Genomic DNA, 15,805 nt, shown 5'->3' on the forward strand with positions numbered 1-15,805 from the left:
AATCTGGCAGGGCACAGTGGCTCCCGCCTGTAATCCCAGCACTTTGGGAGGCCGAGGTGGGCAATCACCTGAGGTCATTTCAAGACTAGCCTGGCCAACATGGCAAAACCCCATCTCTACTAAAAATACAAAAATTAGCAGGGCGTGGTGGCAGGCACCTGTAATCCCAGGCAGAAGAATCGCTTGAACCCTGAAGGCAGAGGTTGCAGTGAGCCAAGATCATGCCACTGCACTCCAACCTGGGTGACAGAGTGAGACTCCATCTCCAAAAATAAATAAATAAATAGGCTTGGTGCAGTGGCTCACAGCTGTTAATCCCAGCACTTTGGGAGGCTGAGGCAGGTGGATCACCTGAGGTCAGGAGTTCAAGAGCAACCTGGCCAACATGGTGAAACCCCATCTCTACTAAAAATACAAAAAATTAGCCAGGTGTGGTGGTGGCACACCTGTAATCCCAGCTCCTCTGGAGGCTGAGGCAGAAGAATCGCTTGGACCCAGGAGGCGGAGGTTGCAGTGAGCCAAGAGCGTGCCACGGCACTCCAGCCTGGGCGATAGAGCAAGACTGTCTTTAAAAAAAAAAATAAGTAAAATAAATTTCTTTTGTTTGAGCCATGCAAAATCTGTGGTATTTTGTTATGGCAGCCCTAGCAAACTGATATAATAGCTATTTCCATCAACACACTTATGTATGCAGACAGTATGTCTAGGATTTTTTTTTTTTGAGTCTCACTCTGTTGCCCAAGCTAGAGTGCAGTGGTGCAATCTCGGCTCAGAGATTGGCAAAAGCTGGAAAAAACTGGGCAGCTGTATCAGGGAGTGTGACTTTGTACCATATTCTCTTTTTATACCTGTTCATTTTTATTTTTTCATTTTTTTCTTTCTATCAGAAACAGGGGCCTCTTTGTTACCCAGGTTAGTACTGAATTCCTGGTTCAAGTGATGCCCCTTCCTCAGCCTCCCAAAGTGTTGGGATTGTAGGCATGAGCCACCACTCCCAGCCTGTTCATTTCTGTACCCCTAATGTGACAGTTTGAAATGTCTACCAATTCTGATATACTTCCCTTCAAAACACAGAACCTCATTCTCCTCCCTTTGCATGTGGGCTGGACCTCGGGGGCTTGCTTCTGATAAACACGGTGTGGCAGAAGTGGCCACGTGAGACTTCTCAGGGTGGGTCATGAAAGCACTGTCGCTTTCTCCTTCCTCTCCATTGGTTCACTTGCTCTGGGGAAGGCAGAGGCCATGCTGTGAGGATGTTCAAGCAGCTTTGTGTAGGGGCCCCCATGGGAAGGAACTGTGGCTGTCACCGACAGCCACGTGAGGGCACTGGCTTGGAAGTGGCTCCAGCCCTAGTTGAGCCTTCCTCAGACGAAGTGGCCTTGGCTGATGTCTTCACTGCAACCTCATGAGAGACTGTGCCACAACCACCCAGATACATCACTCCCAAATCCCCGACTGACACAAACTGTGAGATAGTGAATGTTCGTTGCTTTAAGCCACTACGTGTGTGGGTAACTTGTTAAGGCAGCAATGGATAAACATACCACAGATATTACTTATGAAACATTTTAAATAAGCAGTTTCTGTCAGCCATTGGAAAACTCTCCTAGATTTGCAACATTCTGGAGCTGAAAGGACGCCTGGGTCACCTGTGCCACTCCAGCTACAGTCACAGTAACCAAGCCACCAGCATAGATCAACATCCGGGCACGGAGCAGGTTTCAGTGAGGTTTAATGCAACGTGCATTAAAATATCCAAGCTGTTTTCAGAAACATAAGAAATCTGAAGTTGAGCTGTGGATTTCCTCTTGTCCATCCTGAGGCTTGGGCTGCTCCAGATGCAGCAGACGCTGAGGTGGGAGGAGCTGGCGCCACCAGGCACCTGGAGGGAGAGCAGACGAGGCAGGGTGAGTAGAAGTGTCCCTTCCAGGCTGGGTGCAGTGGCTCACGCCTCTAATCCCAGCACTTTGGGAGGCCAAGGCAGGCGCATCACCTGAGGTCAGGAGTTTGAGACCAGCCTGATTAACATGGAGAAACCCCATCTCTACTAAAAATACAAAATTAGCCGGGTGTGGTGGCACATGCCTGTAATCCCAGCTACTTGGGAGGCTGAGGCAGGAGAATCGCTTGAACCCAGGAGGTGGAGGTTGCAGTGCGCCAAGATCGCGACATTGCACTCCAGCCTGGGCAACAAGAGCCAAACTCTGTCTCCAAAAAAAAAAAAAAAAAATTAGCTGCGTGTAGTGGCGGGCACCTGTAGTCCCAGCTACTTGGGAGGCTGAGGCACAAGAATCGCTTGAACCCGGAAGGCAGAGGGTGCAGTGAGCTGAGATCGCGCCACCGTATTCCAGCCTGACAACAGAGCGAGACTCCGTCTCAAAAAAAAAGAAAAAAAAAAGAAATGTCCCTTCCATATGAAGCTGGCTGTGGAAGTGGCCCAGGACAGCAGCCTGGCAGGAACACCAATGCAGCACAGGCCCCGGGCTCCACACAGTAGGGAGGAACACAGACCGGAGCAGGGCTCTGAGGCCCAGGTTCAAACAGTGGCATGGCCTCAGGCCTCAGGCCAGCACCTGGAAAATGGGGGTATAAGAGCACGGCCACGTGGGACTGTCATGTGGGCACTGGGCAGACGCCACAGGCACTGTGGTTAAGAGGGCAGCTGGCAAGCTGGAGAAACACGTGGATGCATCCAGGGCCTCATAGGCGCTTGCAAGAGCTCATGGGGTGGCCAGCCACTGTAGGCCAGCCTCCACCTTGCCCGTCTGTCTGTAACATGGGCCCCACGCAGCTCAGGCTGGGTGCATACTGAGATGGAAGCAGGGGCTGCCTCGAAGACTAACTGGGATTGTCCAGAGAGAGGGTAAGGCCCACGCCCCAATCACACAACCCAAGGCTGCGGGGCGGACAGTTCTGTGCCCATGGGCAGGAGATGCCAGAAAGGGCACCCAGGGCGCCACTCAAATGCAGGCCTCTCCAGGGGGAACAGTGAGGCCTGCCGCCCTGGCTCTGGGAGCCTGGAGAACCCACTCTTCGGCCACCATCTGGCCATCATGCAGTCCACCAACCGCAGCCCACTGAAACTTACCAGAGGGGTCTGTGACGGGTTTGTGTAATTAATTATCCTTCTTAAACTTGCCATTGATGTAAGGTACCCAGTCCAGGATCAGCCGCCAATCAGTGGCCCACACCAGCCCCACGGCGCCCACAGAGCCCCACGTGTAGGCCGTCGGGATCCTGCGAGAGGAGAAGGGATGGTCAGGCCTGCTCTGGACGCTTTCTCCAAGACCCTCTCCTGCCTACCCCTGGCCCCCCGTCCTGAGCAGTGATGGCTGAGGCGCGGGCCTGGCACCTGTGCCCGCCCCGTGCTGTGAGCCTTGAGGACTGGCACCAGCAGCACAGGCCCTGTCCACACTGCCGGCTCTCAGGAAGCCAGTAACTGCTCAACGGGCTGCCGCGGTGGGAGCGGAGCTGGGGGGAGGCTGGGCCTGGGGCATGTGTAGGTGTTTGTAAGTTTGCAACCACCGTGATGATGGGTCCGGTCTGCTGCAGTCTGCAGAAATTCATCCATCCCTGCCACAGCTGCAGGACTCAGGCAGGTGCCACCATCACAGTCTCTATTCCCAGGTGAGGACACCAAACAACAGACAGGGCGAGGCCCTCACCTGAGGCCACACAGCTGGCGAGGATCGAGGCCTCCAGTTCCAAGCCCACACTCTTGCCCACCACGGCATGTGCTGTGAGAGCTCCCCTGAGTTGCCTGCGACCAGCAGATTCTAGGAAGGCCCAGCAAGCCCGCCTGCTGGCGTTCACGCCCTCGCAGTGTGAACTTGGGCACAGGCTTCTTTTTTTTTTTTTTTTTTTTTTGAGATGGAGTCTCGCTCTGTTGCCCAGGCTCTAGAGTGCAGTGGTGGGATCTCAGCTCACTGCAAGCTCCGCCTCCAGGGTTCACACCTTTCTCCTGCCTCAGCCTCCTGAGTAGCTGGGACTACAGGCGCCCGTCACCGCACCCAGCTAATTTTTTGCATTTTTAGTAGAGACGGGGTTTCACCGTGTTAGCCAGGATGGTCTCGATCTCCTGACCTCGTGATCTGCCCACCTCGGCCTCCCAAAGTGCTGGGATTACAGGCGTGAGCTACCGTGCCCAGCCGGGCACAGGCTTCTAATGCGCAGAACGCAGCATGAGCAATAGGGCCTCACTGCCGAGGTCAGGTGACAAAAGACTGGCTTCAGGCACGGAGGCTCACAAGAGGAATCCCAGCACTTTGGGAGGTTGAGGCAGGAGGCTCACTTGAGCCTAGGAGTTTGAGACCAGCCTAGACAACAGAGTGAGACCCCATCTCTACACAAAATTAAAAAAAATTAGCCGGGTGGGGTGGCACATGCCAGTAGTCCCAGCTACTAGGAAAGCTAGGGCAGGAGGATCTCTTGAGCCCAGGAATCAGAGGCTGCAGTGAACTGTGGCTACACCGCTGCCTTCCAGCCTGGGTAAATATGAGACCATATCTCAAAAAAAATTAAAAAAGAAAAAGAGGCTGGGCGTGGTGGCTCACGCCTGTAATCCCAGCACTTTGAGAGGCCGAGGTGGGCAGATCACCTGAGGTCAGGAGTTCAAGACCAGCCTGGGAAACATGGTGAAACCCCGTCTCTACTAAAAATACAAAAATTAGCTGGGCATGGTGGTGGATGCCTGTAATCCCAGCTACTTGGGAGGCTGAGGCGGGAGAATGTCTTGAACCCAGGAGGTGGAGGTGGCAGTGAGCCAAGATTGCACCACTGCACTGTAGCCTGGGTGAAAAAGTGAGACTCCGTCTCAAAAAAAAAAAAAAAAAAAAAAGAAAAAGACTGGCTTCCATCCTGGGCGCCTTTGTGCAACCTCTAGCTGCCTCTGGAGAAGCCAGCTGCCATGCTGTGAGCTGCTCTATGAAGGGACCCACGTGGCAGAGAACTGAGGGCAGCCTCCAGCTAAGAAGGAAATGAGGGCAGGGCATGGTGGCTCACACCTGTAATCCCAGCACTTTGGGAGGGTGAGGTGAGCGGATCATGAGGTCAGGAGATCAGGACCATCCTGGCTAACACGGTGAAACCCCATTCTACTAAAAATATAAAAAATTAGCCAGGCAACGTGGCGGGCGCCTGTAGTCCTAGCTACTTGGGAGGCTGAGGCAGGAGAATGGCATGAACCCGGGAGGCGGAGCTTGCAGTGAGCTTAGATCATGCCATTGCACTCCAGCCTGGTGACAAAGCGAGACTCCGTCTCAAAAAAAAAAGGAAGAAAGAAATGAATCCAGCCAACAACCCCGTGAGTGATCTTGGAAATAGATCTGCCCGGTCACACCCTCGGATGAGACTGCAGCCTCACAAGAGAGCCTGAGGAGTCAACTCAGTGCACCCACTGAAACTGTGAGATAAGGAGTATTTGCTAGTTTAAGCGGCTAATTTTGGGAGACCATTTCTTATGCACACAGCACTAGATAACAATTGCAGGTCTCACTGCTGGCCAACAGAGGGCTGAAATTAAAATCCAATTCTGGGCGGGGTGCAGTGGTTCACACCTGTAATCCCAGCACTTCCGGAGGCCGAGAGGGGCGGATCACCTGAGGTCAGGAATTCAAGACCAGCCTGGCCAACATGGTGAAACCTCATCTCTACTAAAAATACAAAAACTAGCCCGGTGTGGTGGTGTGCACCTGTAGTCCCAGCTACTGGGGAGGCTGAGGTGGGAGAATCACTTGAACTCTGTAGGTGGAGGTTGCAGTGAACCGAGATTGTGCCACTGCACTCTAGCTTGGGCGACAGTGAGACTCTGTATCGGAAGAAAAAAAAAATCCGATTCACCTCCCTGGATCACAGCAAATCACACAGCTGGGATGTTGGGGCGGTAGGGGGTGCTCCTCCTGAAGGCGGATGAAGAAACCCTGCCCACATTGCCCCAAGGGGCCTCATCAGAGACTCTCCAAGTGCAGGCCAGGTGCCCACTCACCAGCTGGGGGCACGCACAGCTGTTCCTGGAACCTGGCTCGGAGGCAGATGCCACCAACAGGGCAGGAATCTTCGCACCTGTGTCTTGATGGCATTCTGGATAAGTTATTTATTTATTTATTTATTTAGAGATAGAGTCTCACTCTGTCACCCAGGCTGGAGTGCAATGACGTGATCTCAGTTCACGGCAACCCCCGCCTCCCAGGCTCAAGCGATTTTCCTGTCTCAGCCTCCCATGAAGCTGGGATTACAGGTGTCCACCACCACGCCCGACTAATTTTGTATTTTTAGTAGAGACAGGGTTTCACCTTGTTGGCCAGGCTGTTCTCGAACTCCTGACCTCAAGGGATCCACCCACCTCAGCCTCCCAAGGTTCTGGGATTACAGGCGTGAGCCACTGCACCCAGCCCTGCGTTATTAATCAGCAGAGAAGCCTGCTCATAAATATGCCCAGTAGGCTGGCCTCTGCCTCCCCTATCATCCTGGTCACCCCATGTAGGACCCTGTGGATTTGGACAGTGTGGGAAGAGCCCACAAAACCTGATTTCCACTAGCCACTGAGGAAAGACATACAGACCATGACTACACTGACCAACGACCTCGTCGCCACGACAACCCCTTCCTCAAAGCAAGCCCCAGAAGGGCCCAGAAGGGGTGTGGACTGCAGGGTCCCCAGCTGGTGAACTGTGGCCCTCTCAGTCCTGAGTCTGAGACTCAGACACAACCCCACAGTGCCTCCTGGGGATGAGACCCGCTCCCTAGCCTCCCAAAGCCACTGCCTGGTGGCACAGCCCTGCACGGCCCCTCGCACGCAGGTGTCTGCACCCCTTCCTCTCCCACTTCATTATTTTGGGTCAGCCCCACACCACAGGTCTCATTTCTTTACTTTTCCTTGCCTACCAACCAGAATGTCCGCCCACAAGGGTTCGGTCTATTGGCGTGTCCCTAACACACAGTAGGTGCTCAATAAATGTTGGGCTGGGCGCGGTAGCTCATGCCTGTAATCCCAGAACTTTGGGAGGCCGAGGCAGGTGGATCACGAGGTCAGAAGATCGAGACCATCCTGGCTAACACGGTGAAACCCCATCTCTACTAAAAAATACAAAAAAAATTAGCCGGGCGTGGTGGTAGACGCCTGTAGTCCCAGCTACTTGGGAGGCTGAGGCAGGAGAATGGTGTGAACCCAGGAGGCAGAGCTTGCAGTGAGCTGAGATTGCGCCACTGCATTCCAGCCCAGGTGACAGAACAAGACTCCGTCTCTAAATAAATAAATAAATAAATAAATGAATGCTGTTGGATGAAAGCACGGATGACGGGTGGTCCCCGCTGTGACTGAACACAGAAGTGGACCTGCTGCACCTGGGAGGGGCTGCATTGGCTACCATGGGCCGCTGGGTTCTCAGCTAGGAGCAGGCTTACTCATCCCAGGCCTGAGTTACCCACGCTGTAAAACGCTACCATCACATTCCACTTGAAGGTCGCAGTCAGCTCCACCGTGCAGACCCTGTCCCCAACCTGTCCCCCAGTCTGGGATGGAGGAAGTATGTTCTGGCTTCCGGACACACTGCGAATCATAAGCCTTTGCTTTTTTCTTTTTTAGAAACGGAGTTTCGCTCTTGTTGCCCAGGCTGGAGTGCAATAGCACTCCACTTCCCCTGGTCTGAGCGATTCTCCTGCCTTAGCCTCCCAAGCACACTGCAACCTCCACTTCCCCTGGTTTGAGCGATTCTCCTGCCTTAGCCTCCCAAGTAGCTGGGATTACAGGCATGCGCCACCATGCCTGGCTAATTTTGTATTTTCAGTAGAGACAGGGTTTCTCCATGTTGGTCAGGCTGGTCTCGAACTCCTGACCTCAGGTGATTTGCCTGCCTCAGCCTCCCAAAGTGTTGGGATTACAGGCGTGAGTCACTGTGCCCAGCAGCTCTAAATTTTTTTTGTAGAGATAGGGTCTTGCTGTGTTGCCCAGGCTGGTCTCAAATTCCCAGGCTCAAGCGATCCTCCCACCTTAGCCTCCCCAGTAGCTGGGACTACAGACAGGCGCCACCATGCCCTGATAATTTTTTGTTTTGTAGAGATGGGGTTTCATTGTGTTGTCCAGGATGGTCTTGAACTCCCAGGCTCAAGTGATTCTCCTGCCCGGGCCTCCCATAGCACTGGGATCACAGGCCAGAGCCACTGCGCCCGGCTAAGGCCTTGCTGCTTTTTTTTTCTTTTTTCTTTTTGGGACACAGTCTCGTTCTGTCGCCCAGGCTGGAGTGCAATGGTGCAATCTCAGCTCACGGTAACGTTCTCCTCCCGGGTTGAAGCGATTCTCCTTCCGCAGCCTACCGAGTAGCTGGGATTAGAGGCACCCGCCACCACGCCTGGCTAATTTTTGCATTTTTAGTAGAGACGCGGGTTTCACCATGTTGGCCAGGCTGGTCTCCAACTCCTGACCTCAGGTGATCTTGCCGTCTCGGCCTCCCAAAGCGCTGGGATCACAGGCAGGAGCCACCGCACCCAGCCAGGCCTTGCTTCTTAGCACCCCACGTGGAAACACCAGACAACCCTACAGAGGCCACCCCCAGCCCGGCTTCTATGGGGGCCACCCCTATGCCGTCCCGCTGCCCACGTGGGCTCAGGCACAGCTGAAGCTTTCACGCTCCTTGTTAAAAATCATAAAAACCAAAATAGTGGCAAAGGCCGAAGATGCCGCGAGTGCTGGGCTGGGGATCGGGACTCGGCGCCTTCTGGGCGTTTCCGTCCAGGGGGTCACCATTCGGATCCCCCGGTAGAGATGGGGAAACTGAGGCTTGGAGCGGCCTAGCCGCGGAGCCGGGCATGCTGGGGTCTGGCCTTGGGTCCGCCACGTCCCGTTCACGCCGGGACGCGCCGCTCCGCCTCTCGGCCTCAGTTTCCCCCTGTCACCGGGCACAACAAGGGACCTGGGCCCGGCCCGGCCCCCGGAAATGCGCACAAATACGGAACGCAGCGGCGCGGGGCTGAGCTGAGGCGGGAGCGCGGATGGGGCCGTGGGGCGGTGTCCTCACCAGTTCTTGACCATCTGCCGGTAGCGCGGGCCCAGGAACCGGGTCACCATCGCAGCGAAGTCGCACCCTCAGGGTGACCCTGCCGGCTGACCCGGCCACACTGCGCAGGCGCGGCCGCGACGCGCACGCGCGCAGGGAAGGTTGGGGGGGTTTGTGGGAAGAAAAAAAACACATCATCCGCCGCTGTGCGCGCAGACCCGGAAGCCACTTACAGTAACTTCCGGCGAGGGTTGGACGACCACGGAGTGGTGGTCTGGAGTGGGCGGGGTTAGGGCGGGGCTTTCTGGCCACGTGGTCTGGCGGCCGATTGTGCTTCTGGGCTCCGCGGGGCTACCTGCCAGTGATTTTGTGCGCCTAGTATGTGCCAGAACGTTATTTGCAGTGAAGGAAACTGAGGTCCAGCGGGGAAGGGTCTTGCTCAGAGTCACACAGAGGGGAAGAGCTGGGATTGGAGCCCACTTTTGGAGGCGTCAGGCGTTGTTTCTGATTCGCTGTAGCACTTTGGTCGAGCGGCAGTGCTTCCCTGAGCCTCAGCGTTGCCGGTTGCTTGGAGGCCCTGTCGGAAATCTCTTTGCAGGTTTTCGTTTGCGAGCCTGGGTTATTCCTCTTTCCGGCAGCAGAGGGAGGCCTGGCTCCTTGCACGGTGAATGTCTCTGGATGCTCTTAGCTGATGACAGGCAGGTCCTTCTGCCTTCTGCTTTCCACCGCACCAGGCTCGCTTGGGCTCGCCTTTCTCCGGTCCCTGCTGCTTCTGCTCTCCCACAACCCGGCGCAGCACCGTACATGCTCACTCAGTTCCCAGCTTCCAGCCTCCCCCCTGCACACCGGGCCGGTGTGGGCAGAAGGAAGAGGGGCATATTCCCAGACACTGCCATTGCACTTTTGTGCGTTTTCCCCCATTTTCAAGAGTTGCCTCCCTCAGGGAGCCCTCCTGGACTGCCTGACCCACAGGCACCTTTACAGCATGAACGGAAAGGCCATAGCCTAGACGGGGCACTGGGCGTGATTTGTCTCTCGGGTGCCAGCGTCACTTGCAGGCCTCGTGATAAGGAATGGACACCATGGGTTCGTCTGCCCAGCCTGGCCTGTCCTCCTGGGGTCAGCCCCTCAGTACTCTCCAAGCCTGCAGCTCTCTGGGGTCTGCGGATGCTAACTCATCCCTATCCCTGGTTAAGGACTCAGGGTGGGAGCCGGAAATAGGTTTTGGACACCACAGTCTGGGCACTGTTTTTCTTTTTCTTTTTTTTTTTTTGAAACGGAGTCTCGCTCTGTGGCCCAGGCTGGAGTGCAATGACGCGATCTCGGTTCACTGCAACCTCTGCTTCCCGGCTTCAAGCTTCTCCTGCCTCAGCCTCCCAAGTAGCTGGGACTACAGGCGTGAGCCACCACACCTGGCTAGTTTTTGTATTTTTAGTAGAGACGGCGTTTTGCCATGTTGGCCAGGCTGGTCTTGAACTCCTGATCTCAAGTGATCCGCCTCCCAAAGTGCTGCGATTACAGGTGTGAGCCACCTGGCCCGGCCTTGGGCATTGTTTGTAGAACTTTCCAGTTGCCTTGGGGTTTTTGAGCTTGGGATCAGAGAGCACCTGAATAAGACTCTTCCCATTGGTGGAAACTTAAAAAAGTGGGATGCAGGGGCTGACATAGAGACTATTAAGAGAAAGGACAGGAACACAAGGGCTGCTGGAATGTCAGCCCAGAGTTTCCAGATGCCACAACCTAAGAGTTCACCAGGGGCCGGGCGCGGTGGCTCACGCCTATAATCCCGGCACTTTGGGAGGTCGAGGCGGGCAGATCACCTGAGATTGGGAGTTCGAGACCAGCATGACCAACATGGAGAAACCCCATCTCTACTAAAAATACAAAATTAGCCGGACATGGTGACGGGTGCCTGTAATTCCAGCTACTCAGGAGGCTGAGGCAGGAAAATTGCTTGAAAACCTGGGAGGCAGAGGTTGCAGTGAGCCGAGATCACACCATTGCACTCCAGCCTGTGCAACGAGAGTGAAGCTCCGTCTCAAAACAAACAAACAAAAGAGTTCATCAGAGACAGTGACATAAACAAGAGCTGAGAGATGGAGAGAGATTTGTAATGATGCCTGGATCCAGCTGTGCCTGAAGCCATTCAACATGACATAGAACTTCCTTTTTGTTTCTTGAGCCAGTTTTTGTTATTTTGTTGGACCATCTGGATGTCCCCTCCACCATTTTTTTTTTTTTTTTTTTTTGAAACGGAGTCTGGCTCTGTCGCCCAGGCTGCAGGCTGGAGTGCAGTGGCGTGATCTTGGCTCACTGCAAGCTCCGCCTCCCAGGTTCACGCCATTCTCCTGCCTCAGCCTCCCGAGTAGCTGGGACTACAGGTGCCCACCACCACACCTGGCTAAATTTTTGTATTTTTAGTAGAGACGGGGTTTCACTGTGTTAGCCAGGATGGTCTCGATCTCCTGACCTCGTGATCCGCCCGCCTTGGCCTCCCAAATTGCTGAGATTACAGGCGTGAGCTACTGCACCCGGCCCACCCTTTTTTTTGAGACAGGTTCTGGCTCTGTTGCCCAGGCTGGAGTGCAGTGGTGCAATCACAGTTCACTGCCACCTCAAGCGATCCTCCCACCTGAGCCTCCTAAGTAGCTGGGACTACAAGTGTGTGTCACCAGGTACAACCAATTTAATTTTAATTTTAATTTTTTGAGACAGTCTCGCTCTGTTGCCCAGGCTGGAGTGCAGTGGTGCAATCTCAGCTCACTGCAATCCCTGCCTCCTGGGTTCAAGCTATTTCTCCTGCCTCAGCCTCCCAAATAGCTGGGATTACAGGCATGTGCACCATGTCCGGCTAATTTTTGTATTTTTAGTAGAGATGGGGTTTCGCCATGTTGGCCAGGCCGGTCTCGAACTCCTGACCTCAAGTGATCCACCTGCCTCAGCCTCCCAAAGTGTTGGGATGACAGGCGTGAGCCACCGCGCCTGGCCACTGTGTATTTTAAAAGTTGTTTTCCAGCATGAATTTAGAGGCCAGCTGGGTAGAGTGGTGGACAGGGCTCCCTCAGCACCTTCTGTCAACTCCTGGCCACTCTCTTCCCCTTAAAAATTATAGACATGGGGTCTCACTACGTTGCCCAGGCTGGACTGGAACTCCTGGCCTCAGGCGATCCTCCCGTCTCAGCCACCAGAAGTGCTGGGATTACAGGCGTGAGTCACTGTGCTGAGCCTTCTCCTCCCTAAGGCACTTGTGCGCCAAAGGGCTCTCTCCTGGGGGCCACCCCCCGTCAAGTGGCCAGGAAGGCACTCCTTCCACCCCAACCCTGTAGGGGAGCAGGGCAGTCCAGCTGTGTCCTCGCAGAGATGCAGCGGGGAAGTCCCTGGGCACAGCAGCAGATGCCAGTGGGCACTTTGGGATGAGCAGCGCCCCCACAGGTCCTGCCATACCCCTTCCCCCCCAAGAGCCCTGTCCGTGGGTTCCGTGGGCATCCGGTTGCGGAGGAAGTGGCCAATGCCGCACTAAGGAGTGTGGAGTTGATGCTGCCAGCAACAGGGAGCTGTGGAAGGTTTCAGAGGGGCAGTGACAGGCTCAGACTTCGAGCCGACTCCAGAGCAGGAAGGGGCAGTGAAGTGAGTTCCAACAGCCCGGGGGGGATGTTGGGAGATGGGGAGCCATCGGGCTGGGAGGACCGCAGGTCCTGGATGGTTCCTACGCGCCCAAGTGCAGCCCCCAGGGAGGTGCTTTTCCCCGGAAGCCAATCCTGCTTCCAGGTGGGCCTGGAGCCCTGAGTACACCTGAAGGTTCCCAGCCACCCTGGGAGCTGTGGGCTCCTCAGAGTGAGGAGTCGCTTCGAGGAAGCCCAGTGCACAGGGCGGACCACGGTCCTTGCTGCACCCAAGGTCAACGTCAGGGGCTGAGAATTTAGCGCAAGACCTCTGACCCTGCCCCCAACTTCCCTTCCTAAACATGTGACACCAGAAAGAACCCGGGGACTGCAGAGCATCGTTATAAAATGTCACATTTATTGCTACAATGCTGTTATATACAGGACAGGTCTCTGAATCCACTTGAAAGAGGATCGTTTAAAAGTCCCAATAATCCAGCCAGCTGTGTTGACATGTATAAAATTATTTAAAAAAAATTTTTTTTGAAAACCATCTTGAGGCACTCAGAGCACATCCCCCACCCCCCCATAATTGTGGTTCCCCGGAACTGCCGTTTCTTCCTCCTCGCGCTGGGTGAATCTCGTTTAAATTCTACGCAGAACTCACAGTTCCAGAGGCTACGGGGCCACTGCCCACCCAGACCTAGGAGCAGGGCCAGGAGCAAAACAAGAGGGAGACGCAGGTTCCCTTAAGAGATCAAACACCCGGGGCGCAGGGGAAGCCACTGAGAAGGGAGAGGCAGCCAGACAGCCCCTCCCCTCCGCCTGGCCTGGACTGGGGGCAGATCCCAGGCATTGAGCTGGCCTTGCGGTTTCCCTTGAATCTGCCATGGGGCCCAGGCTCCCAAGACAGTCTGGGGAGGGGAGTCAGGCAGTCCAGAATCTCCTGGGGGTAACGGTGGGAGTCTCAGGGGTGGCACGGGGGGAGACGCCGGACCTGCTGCTGGGGTGAGCACAGCCAGCCCAGGGGTCCACAAGGCCTCAATGCAGGGAGGGGCCTGAAGAGCACATGAAGGCGCCCAGCTAGCCAGGCCTACATCTGGGTGCCACAGTGACCATCGCCCTAGTTTGTGTGGAACTGGATGGGATCCCGGGGTAGGAGACTTGTAGTTTTAAACCCCACACAGTCCCCAGCCAGCTGGGATGAGCTGGTTACCTTCATGGCAAAAGACCAGAAAAGGAGACTGGAGAGAGGCCTGGGTGCTGAGACACGGGACACAGATGGGCCCGAGGGGCCACCCTGCTGGTTCTGCAGCAGGGTGGGACGCGCAGCCCAAGGCCTTCGTGGGGCTCAGACCAGCACAGTCTCCCGGCTCCAGCCACTTTTGCCCTTGGACCCCACAGAGGGAGGGCGGCAGGTGTGGCCCCAGGCCCAGGGATGCTCCCCAGCGTTGGGGGAGGCTGGCCAGGCCCCTGGCATCCCGTCTACGTCACAATGGCCCTCCGGCGTAATGGGGACATGCTGGGGTGGGGTGGGGGGTGTCCTGTGCTGGCTCCTGAGCAGCATCCCCTCAGCCAGAGTTCAGAGCATGAGCCTGGGTCCCTGGGGCAAAGGAGTGAAGGACAGGGTGTCCAGGAGGTCCCCAGCACCGGGCTCCAGGGTGTGGTCCCCATGCCAGGGGTCATTGGTCCCAACAAAATGCCCCATTTCAGAAAGGTGTGCAGGTTCCAAGGGAGAGCAGCTTATGGGGGCCTGGGGAGGGCATCGTGTGGGGTAGCCCTGGGGGCCAGAGCTGCTTGGCAGAGTCACCTGGGAGGGTCAGAGCCACCTTGCTGACGTCCCTTCCCCCAAGCCCAGGTCAGCCCCCTTCCTGAGGGGAGAGGATGCGGCAGGGAAGCCCCAAGGTGCCTTCATCAGGGAATGCCCACGCATCACTTTCCACGTGACAAAACCAAGAGGAGAATCCCCAACATCAAAAAAACAAGACCCGCCGCCTGTCCCCGTTCTGTGTGCAGTGGCTTCCGGGGGGGCGGGGGGGCTCAGGTTTACACGGGGTCTTTTTAATACAACGTTTAATCATCTGGTTGATCAGGAAATGCAATGCTCAGTCTAGGAACAGCAGCAGAAATAGCGAGAGACACGGGACTTTTATACAAAAAAATTTGTTGCTTACAAAACATATGCAAAAAAAGCTTAAAAAAAACCAGAGACCAAAGGCAGCATCCTTGCTAATTTTCATCTACATTAAGAAAAAAAAAATCTTGTAACTAATGTTCTTTTTATTTTCCTTAAAAAAAATATTTCGCTTAGGCACAATTTGCTGGTGGCTTTTGAAGAATAAGCCAGGTTTCCACAGCATCCCCCTTGAGTGATATGTTTCCATTTCTCCGCTTTTTATAGTTAAGGCATTTTTTTTCTTTTCTGACAAAGTGTATGTTTTGTTGCTTGCTTTCAGGTTTTGTTTACTGGAAAAAAAAAAAATGCTCCTGTCAGCCCGGGCAACAGGGCCAAGATGTAGTTTCAGGATCCATGGGACAGGTCACAGGGTGACATGGTGGCTGAGATTCGGGGACAGGGGGAGCGAGGCCAGTGAGTGGCAGGCCAGGGCCCCAGGAAGCTCCTGGACCCAGTGTCACCTTGGCCGCCCCCATCACTCCGAACCCCGTCAGGTTGGCGTTGGCTCGATGCTGACAACAGGTGTGTGAGGTGTGAGCGTGGATGAAGCCCGGGGTCTCGAGTGGCCGTTCTGGGCCCAGCACACAGGGCTGAGAGCGGGTGGCTCGTCCCACGGAGACATACCTTTCACATGTGCCCGGCGGGGTTGTGGGCTTCGCTCAGGCCTGGGTGGGCAGCTGAAAGCACCATCTGGGGGTCTCCAACCACACCCGACACCTTTTCCTCTTCTCGCCGTTTCAAACAGGCTGCTTTGGGATTCAGGTTCCGCTCTGGGGGGAGGGGGGAGAGCTCTGTGGGAGACGGTCCCAGGGAGGAGGAAGATGTGAGGTGGGATTGCGGGGTAGGATGTCAGGGAGGAGGGAGTGGGGGCAGGGCCCCGTCACATGTGGCCTCCTGTATTTCCGGCTCTCACCTCCTTCCTTGAGAAGGGTGGGGGGATGGGGTGGAGGATTGTAAAGGAGAGAGTGGGTAGCAGGGGGCGTCTGGGGAACGTCACTGGGTCTGAGTCCAGCCACAAAGACAGACATGGACAGAGT

At 55.4% G+C, this 15,805-nt stretch overlaps 2 protein-coding genes across 28 annotated transcripts in view; both read right to left on the reverse strand.

Moving 5' to 3' along the window:
* Positions 1-1,715: 1,715 nt before the first annotated feature.
* On the reverse strand, positions 1,716-9,171 carry LOC129020694 (cytochrome b-c1 complex subunit 10). Its single transcript, XM_054465403.2, has 3 exons — positions 9,012-9,171; positions 3,089-3,237; positions 1,716-1,882 (listed from the first exon to the last, which is right to left on the reverse strand). The coding sequence occupies exons 1-2, from the start codon at positions 9,059-9,061 to the stop codon at positions 3,117-3,119; spliced, it is 171 nt and encodes a 56-aa protein (XP_054321378.1). The 5' UTR covers positions 9,062-9,171; the 3' UTR covers positions 1,716-1,882; positions 3,089-3,116.
* A 3,818-nt stretch (positions 9,172-12,989) lies between these two features.
* The window catches only part of TCF3 (transcription factor 3), a 41,982-nt gene continuing 39,166 nt past the window's right edge, over positions 12,990-15,805 (reverse strand). For 13 of the 27 annotated variants that reach the window (XM_063658192.1, XM_063658193.1, XM_063658191.1 and 10 more), the window contains one exon: positions 12,990-15,538. In XM_063658192.1, the coding sequence (XP_063514262.1) occupies positions 15,396-15,538 (143 nt within the window). In that variant the 3' untranslated portion in view covers positions 12,990-15,395. The remainder of the gene's footprint in view (positions 15,539-15,805) is intronic. The other 14 variants (XM_054465421.2, XM_054465405.2, XM_063658187.1 and 11 more) reach the window with 2 other exon arrangements.

Source organism: Pongo pygmaeus, chromosome 20 (genome assembly GCF_028885625.2).
Source record: "Pongo pygmaeus isolate AG05252 chromosome 20, NHGRI_mPonPyg2-v2.0_pri, whole genome shotgun sequence".
Classification (NCBI taxonomy): Eukaryota; Metazoa; Chordata; class Mammalia; order Primates; family Hominidae; genus Pongo; species Pongo pygmaeus.

Coding starts and splice junctions, on each gene's coding strand:
- LOC129020694 (XM_054465403.2), bottom strand. CDS start 9,061: ATGGTGACCCGGTTCCTGGGCCCGCGCTACCGGCAGATGGTCAAGAAC. Junction 3,238..9,011: donor CGGCAGATGGTCAAGAACTG/GTGAGGACACCG, acceptor CTCCTCTCGCAG/GATCCCGACGGCCTACACGT.